At 39.5% G+C, this 8,428-nt stretch overlaps 1 protein-coding gene across 1 annotated transcript; it reads right to left on the reverse strand.

The window, feature by feature from the left end:
* Positions 1-6,262, reverse strand: LOC104881968 (retrovirus-related Pol polyprotein from transposon TNT 1-94). The gene is made up of 2 exons (XM_010663714.2): positions 5,764-6,262; positions 1-1,521 (listed from the first exon to the last, which is right to left on the reverse strand). The coding sequence occupies exons 1-2, from the start codon at positions 6,260-6,262 to the stop codon at positions 287-289; spliced, it is 1,734 nt and encodes a 577-aa protein (XP_010662016.2). The 3' UTR covers positions 1-286.
* Between the last annotated feature and the right edge of the window lie 2,166 nt (positions 6,263-8,428).

An 8,428-nucleotide genomic window follows, 5' to 3' on the forward strand; every position in this document is an offset into this window, starting at 1 on the left:
ACAATATTCTCTATATATATATAGCACGACAACCCTACCATACTAAAAAACCCTAATTACAAAAGGTGGTTCCACAATGGGCTAAACGGGCCCAACAGGCCTCAATAAATCTCCCATTAAAAAAGTCATGCAATATTATTCGGGTCGGGTCGTCAAACCGGATCAAACAAAACTAGGCTCCACAAAGCCCAACAAATCTCCCACTTGGAGACTAGTCCAATCACCAACATCAAACCGCTATCCTCCAAGAAACAATCCCTCATCCCTACAACTCATCCTCTTGTCCTCAAGCTAGAAGACCAATTGAAGCTGCGCACAGCTTCAATTTCTCAATAGTGACACCCTTAGTCAACATGTCTGCAGGGTTCTTAGATCCACAAATCTTCTCAAGTATTACCAGTTTATCTTCAACAAGATAACGGATAAAGTGGTATTTTGTTTGTATATGCTTCGACTTTGAATGAAAAGCCGAATTTTTGGCAAGAAAAATTGCACTCTGACTGTCACTGTGTAGAATGCCCATCTCCTGCTTCTTACCCAATTCATCTAAGAAACCATGTAGCCAAATCATCTCCTTTCCAGCTTCAGTTGCTGCAACATACTCAGCTTCTGTGGTAGACAAAGTAACAATCTTCTGTAGATTTGAAGCCCATGATATAGTTGTACCACCTAGAGTAAAAACAAACCCAGTAGTACTCTTTCTACTATCAATATCACCAGCAAAATCAGCATCTACATAACCCTGCAATTTCAAACTTGCACCTGTGAAGCAAAGACATGTATCTAATGAACCCTTCAGATATCTTAAAATCCACTTGACTGCCTCCCAATGCTGCTTTCCAGGCCTACTCATGAATCTGCTCACAACTCCCACTGCATGTGCAATGTCTGGCCTTGTACACACCATAGCATACATCAAGCTGCCAATAGCTGAGGCATAAGGCACCTTGCTCATATGGTCCCTTTCTTCTTCTGTCTTTGGTGACTGTTCTTTGCTTAGTTTGAAATGACTACCCAAGGGTGTGCTCACTGGTTTAGCTTCATTCATGTTGAACCTGCTGAGAACTTTCTTCACATACTCTGACTGTGAAAGCTTCAATGTACCATTAGCCTTGTCTCTAATGATTCTCATACCAAGGATTTGCTTTGCAGCTCCCAAATCCTTCATTGCAAACTGTTTGGACAATTGCTTTTTCAGATTATTGATCTTCTCAATGTCAGACCCTACAATAAGCATATCATCCACATACAACAGTAATATGATGTAAGAGTTGTCAAAGGACTTAACATAGCAACAATGGTCAGCTTCACATCTCTTGAACCCAATTCTATGCATAAAATTGTCAAACTTCTTGTACCACTGTCTAGGAGCTTGTTTAAGGCCATACAAGCTCTTTCTCAGTTTGCAGACTAGATTCTCTTGTCCCTGAACAATGAACCCTTCTGGTTGAATCATGTAAAGGTCTTCCTCCAAGTCACCATGAAGGAATGCTGTCTTCACATCTAACTGCTCAAGATGTAAGTTTTCTGCAGCCACCATTCCAAGTACAAGTCTAATTGTTGACATCTTCACAACTGGAGAAAATATTTCTGTGTAGTCAATGCCCTCCTTCTACTGGAACCCTTTAACAACTAATCTGGCCTTGTAACGTTTGCTACCATCATGCTCATTTTTTATTCTGTATACCCACTTGTTGTGCAAAGCCTTCTTTCCTACTGGCAATTCAGTCAGTTCCCATGTCTGATTCCCCAATAGGGAATCCATCTCATCCTTCATGGCTAACTCCCACTTGCTTGAATTCTCATCTTGCAAGGCTTCATCATAACACTCTGGCTCACCACCATCAGTTAACAGGAGATAATTTAAAACAGGTGAATAACGTTGCGGAGGTCTAATGTTCCTGGAAGATCTACGAACTTCAGCTACAGGTGTACTCAAATCTACCTGTGAATTTACATTCTCCTTATCTTTTTCACCCCCTTTTTGGACAGTACTTTCAGTCAATTCATCTAAGTTGACAAACTCAGATTTCTTTTGATCTATCTCTGTAACATCTGACGTTACAGTTGACCTATCCTTGTACATAACCTGTTCATTAAATATCACATTTCTACTTCTGATGATTTTCCTGTTTTGTTCATCCCAAAACCTATAGCCAAATTTCTCATCACCATAGCCAATGAAAAAACATATTTTTGACTTTGCATCAAGTTTACTACGAGCATCAGAATCAATATGAACATAAGAAACACAACCAAAAACTTTTAAATGTGAAAACTTCACCTCTTTACCGCTCCAAACCTCCTCAGGAAGTCTGAACTCCATGGGAACTGATGGTCCTCGGTTTATCAGGTAAGCTGCAGTGCTAACAGCATCAGCCCAAAAAGTTTTTGGTAGTCCAGCATGCAACCTCATACTTCTAGCACGCTCATTGAGAGTTCTATTCATGCGCTCAGCCACACCATTCTGTTGTGGTGTCCCAGGAATGGTCTTCTCCATCCTAATTCCCTGTGCAACACAATACTCACTGAATCCTCCATCTATGTACTCTCCTCCATTATCTGACCTCAAACATTTTACTTTCAAACCTGTTTCTGTCTCAACCATGGCCTTCCACTTCTTAAAAGTTACAAATACATCAGATTTATTTTTCAGAAAATAAACCCATACCTTTCTACTTGAGTCATTAATAAAGGTGATGTAGTACCTTGAACCTCCTAGGGATGCAACCGGAGAAGGCCCCCACAAATCAGTGTGTACTAGTTCCAATTTTTCAGCCTTCGGTGTCCTACCAGTTTTCAAGAAGCTCACCTTTTTTTGCTTTCCTAAGATGCAACTTTCACACATGTCAAAATCAATGGACTTCAATTCTGGTAGTTTTCCTTTTGACAGCAACATCTTCATCCATTTCTCACTCATGTGACCAAGTCTACGGTGCCATAGGCTTGTATCAGTACTTGCATCAGCAACTGCAATTGTGTCTCTTGGACATGAGGTCATATACAGAGTGTCAGTCTTCTTTCCACGAGCCAATACCCTAGCTCCCTTTGTAACCTTCCAAGTACCACCAACAAATAGTATTGCATGTCCTTCATCATCAAGTTGTCCAACAGAAATCAGATTCCTCCTCAGGTCAGGAATATATCGAACCTTCTCCAGTAACCAAACAGACCCATTGGGCAACGATATCCGGACATCTCCCAGACCCACAACATCCAAGGCTGAACCATCAGCCAAATACACCTTACCAAAATCACCTGCAACATAATTCTGTATGATTTCTCGGTGTGGAGTGGTATGAAACGAAGCTCCTGAATCTAAAACCCAATCATCAAGTGGACTGTCTACTGCAAGAAGTAATGCATCCTGTACCTCTTCTGTTACAACATTAGCAGAATCATCTTCATTCTTCTTCTTAGGGCTTTTGCATTGCCTTTTAAAGTGACCTGTTTTCCCACAATTCCAGCATTGTACTTGTTGGCCTGATCTAGATTTGCTTCTGTTCCGATTAGAATTTCTGGAATTTGATCTACCCTGATTTGAATTTCTGTTATTACCTCTACCTCTTGTCTCAAGGTTTAAGGCAGAACCAGATCCTGAGGTTTCACCTGCATCTCTTCGGCGAATCTCCTCAGCCAGAATTAAATCTTGTATATCATTGTACTTGAGTTTTTCCTTTCCCGTAGAATTGCTTACTGCCATCCTCATTGCCTCCCAACTGTTTGGCAAAGAAGCCAAGACGATCAGAGCACGAATCTCATCATCAAAATCAATTTCTACAGATGACAATTGATTTGTGATTGTATTAAATTCATTCAGATGTTGTGCTACTGATGCATTCTCTGCCATCTTCAAATTGAACAATTTCTTCATCAGATGCACCTTATTGTTTGCGGACGGCTTTTCATACATACCGGACAAAACCTTCATCAGATCTGTTGTGGTCTTCTCCTTTACAACATTGTGTGCAACAGACCTAGACAGAGTTAACCTAATAACTCCTAGAACCTGTCTGTCAAGAAGCGCCCATTCCTCAGCTTTCATACTCTCAGGTTTTGTCCCCAAAAGAGGCAGATGCAATTTCCTCCCATAAAGATAATCTTCAATCTGTATCCTCCAATACGCAAAGTCTGTGCCATCAAACTTTTCTATTCCAGACGCCTTTCCTGCTTCCTCTGCCATTGCTCCCACTCAAACCTAACCCTAGGCTCTGATACCAGTTGTAGGGAATTAAACCGAATTCCCAACCCGTGAGAAACAAAAAATTAGAGAAAACACACGCCAAAGAAAAACAATCACACGCACAAGACAGTATTTACGTGGTTCGACAATTTGCCTACGTCCACGGAGTTGCAGGGATATCACTATTATCAGGGAAGAATACAAAGAGTACAACATGACGGCTACAATATTCTCTATATATATATAGCACGACAACCCTACCATACTAAAAAACCCTAATTACAAAAGGTGGTTCCACAATGGGCTAAACGGGCCCAACAGGCCTCAATAAATCTCCCATTAAAAAAGTCATGCAATATTATTCGGGTCGGGTCGTCAAACCGGATCAAACAAAACTAGGCTCCACAAAGCCCAACAAATCATGAAAATTCGGTCTCCAGGAGTGAGCTGATGACTGAAGTCAGCACACTCGACACCATATAATAAAGCTTTATGGTCAGGCCTCATGCCAAGAAAGACTTTTCATTCTCTCTAAATCTCTGAGATGAGGCTTTTTGGTAAGGAGATGGTGCCGAATGAAGGAGAAAACGACCTGCCTCTCTCCCGACTGCCCGCTGCAATGCTGCATCCTATTGAAGGCATGCAGGGGCGTGGCCTGGTTTTGGTGACGAGAAAGACAGTGTTACACGATCCGATGTGGCCGTGCGTCAGGGTCGGTTTTTGATCAGCAAGGGTGAGGTGCTGTGGGGACAGTTATCGGAGGAGGAGCAGAGGGAGCTGGTGAGACCAAAAGGGTACGTTGAAGTTGAGGTAGTAGATCCGAGGGGGGAGAGGAATAAGATGAAGTTGAGGAGGCGGGGGAGTTCAACTACGCTTGTGTTGGGTTCTGGATGGATAAAGCTTGTGAAGGATAATAAGCTGGAGGCAGGGGTGGATTTTATTGAGTTGTGGAGTTTTAGGATGGGTTTGAAGCTGTGCTTTGCTTTGAATGTCGAGAGACAACTGACAATACCATCCATGATGATGATATATTATTAATTTTCAAGAATCTGAATCTAGCTATAATGGTACTATACAAGAGTGCGTTGGTCCGGTTGGTTTTTCACTTGGATTTCCTTTGAAATATGTGAGTGAGAATAGCGATGAAGATTGTGAGATGTGGGTTTAGTGACTTTTGTCCATACACACTTTTTCTAGTGAAATTTCATGTTTTGTGTAATTTTTTTATAAATAAAATTTGGCTTATTATCTCAAGCTCATGCTGATTGGATTTTCATTCACAATATATAGTGTTGGTGTGCTTCGGTGGTTGGTTCAAAAGGGCCCGATGGTCATTCACGTTGACATTTACCATCTTTGGAGTGACCAATCTTCATCAAAACCTTACTTTATCATAACGTAAAGTATAGATGGGTTGAGGATTGGGACTATAAGAATGGTAGTATGCAACAAAAAGCCATTCCGATCGTTGACCATCAAAACCTTAATACAAAAACTAAAAACAATAATCAAGAACATCTACTCAACATCAAAAACTTTACAAGATTCCATTTTACACCATTATCATCATCTTCTTTAACGATTAATTACTGGACTTCCATCTCTCTTGACATTCAAGGCAAAACACAGATTCGAATCCGCCCTAAAACTCCATAGCTCTACACAATCCACCTCTGCCTTCAGCCCGTTATCTTCCACAAGCTTTCGCCACCCAGAATTCAGGACTACTTTATTCAAACTAACCCACTTCTTCAACCTCATAGTGTACTTCCCACCCCTCGGATCTACCACCATTACTTCAACGCCCCCTCCTCCTTCCACCTCCCTCTTCTCCTCCTCTGATAAGACCCCCCATAGCACCTCACTCTTTGGGACAAAAAATCGATTCTGACCCGCGTCAACGTCAGATCCCTCCAATATTTTCCTCGTAAAAAAAACCTGATCCCTCCCCTCCATGTTATGAATCATCTGCAGCAGTGGAAAAGGAAACGGGACTGGAGGTAAAGGCGGCGATGAGGTTCGGGTTTTGTTAATTGCGCTCCTCCTCATTTCAGGAACCAAATCTCTTCCAAATATCATGGTTCTGGGGTATTTTTGGTCCAAAAAAAAAAAAAAAATTTTTATTTCTTTTGGGCTACTGGACCATGGCTCACCCACAATTTTATTTGGTAATATATATATTTATGATTGAAATTAAATGCTGAAACAAGTGAGCCAAGAGAGGGAGCTGGAGTCTAAAGCCAAACCGTTCTCAATGCTCATGGTCCGGATTTTATAAAGGGAAAAGACCCAAAGGCTTATATATTCTAAATATTGTACATTATCTGGTGTAGTTCTCATTTCTGGGTTTCAGTGATGGGTGGACTGGGGACTTATGCAAGGACCCATCTTCCAAAAAAATTTAGACTCAGAACTAAGTGGGCACATGACGCCAAACTACGTCGGCGGCGGCACCAGCATCAGAACGACGGCGCCATCACCGGAACGACGTCGTGACAGCGTTTCCGACCGGACAACGACGCCAAAACGTCTTTCCGATCGCCTGAAATGGCGCCAGAATGGTGCCTTTTGAATGGCGTTGCCAACAGCGCCTGAATGGCGCTGCTAACGGCGCCTGAACGGCGCTGCAAATGGTGCCTCGAACACGCCTGAAAATGGCGCTTCAAAAGGCGCTGAACGGCGCCGGATGGTGGCTGAGGCGCACCTTGAACGGCGCCTGAACAGCGCCTGAAGCATGCCTGAAACGGCGCTTGAAATTGCGCCTGAAATTGTGCCTGAACGGCACCTAGATCGCCCAAAACAGCCCAGCTGTTATTTGTGTTTTAAAAGGTATTTTTGGTGAGGATGGAACCTGGATCTGATACCAATTGTTATATATCTTTGATCTCCATTATCACCAAAACATAATGGGATATATTTATCAAATTCATTCAGAACATGCATTTATTCATATTAAACATACCCAAATATGGCAATGGGAAGCGGGAGAGATCAGGGTTCTGTTCTATTCAAAGATGTGATATTACAAAATGAACAGACTCTTGATCTTTTATACCCTCTAGCCTTTGGGACCATACCCATTGGGCTATTGGGCCTCACGAGTTTTAGGCCCATCATCTAAGTCTCGTGATGACGTTTGAGCTTTACACATAAGTGACCCATACTCTTGAACGAACAGAAAACAAATACTATAAGAGATGAATAGCTTAATCATGAATTATTGTTAGATATGTGAGTCCATATCTTAACATGCGTTGGTCCGTTGGTTTTTCACTTGGATTTCCTTTGAAATATGTGAGTGAAATATGCATGTGAGAATAACGATGAAGATTGTAAGATGTCGGTTTAGAGACTTTAGTCCATACACACTTTTTCTCTTGAAATTTCATGTTTTATGTACTTTTTATTTTATATATAAATAAAATGTGCATGATGGAATTTGGCTTGTTATCTCAAGGTCACGCTGATTGGATTTTCACTGACAATATATAGTGATGGTGTAATACTCGGGTTTTTAAGTACACGTCAGATTCTCCGAGTATAAAGTCTTTTATAAAATTATGGGTCAAATAGTTAAAAAGAGTGGTAAAGATTTACGTGTTAGTTTTTAATTAGGAAAGATTTTGGAGAAGTTGATAAAAAATCAATAATTTGAAAAAAAATTTAGATGTAAGGAGTGAGAATTTTAGAAATTAAATTTAGATTTGAAAAAAAATTTAATCATCAAATAATTGAGATTAAGTTTTAAAAATTTGAATATCAAGTATGTTAAGAGAATTAATTTAATTATTATTTGATAATTATCAGAAAATCATAGTAAGAAAAACTTGATAAAAATTTATATTATATCAAATTGTTATAATGGATAATTAAAAAGAAATTGAATTTAATTTTATAACAAATCAATTTAATTCTTATAATTGAAGTTAAACTTTATAGAATTACAAAACATTAAACATAGTTGAATTGAAATTAAATTAAGATTAAATTTTGATATGTGAATTTAGAAAATATATACAAAAGGGGTAAATTAATTAAATGTGAATTTTATGAATTTAACTTTTGAAATTTTGATATGATTGAACAATTTGACAAATGAAGTAAATTAAATAAAAGTTATACCAAAAGGTTGATGATTTGATTTTTATAAATTGAATGACTAATTAATTTATGGAATTAAGTTTTAGAATATTACTTAAATTTTTTTTAGTAAATAAATATTAGTAAAATTAACAGGTTAAGGGT

This window comes from Vitis vinifera, chromosome 15 (genome assembly GCF_030704535.1).
Source record: "Vitis vinifera cultivar Pinot Noir 40024 chromosome 15, ASM3070453v1".
NCBI lineage: Eukaryota > Viridiplantae > Streptophyta > Magnoliopsida > Vitales > Vitaceae > Vitis > Vitis vinifera.

Coding starts and splice junctions, on each gene's coding strand:
- LOC104881968 (XM_010663714.2), bottom strand. CDS start 6,262: ATGATATTTGGAAGAGATTTGGTTCCTGAAATGAGGAGGAGCGCAATT. Junction 1,522..5,763: donor TGGAAGTCCAGTAATTAATC/GTTAAAGAAGAT, acceptor CTGCAGAAAACT/TACATCTTGAGCAGTTAGAT.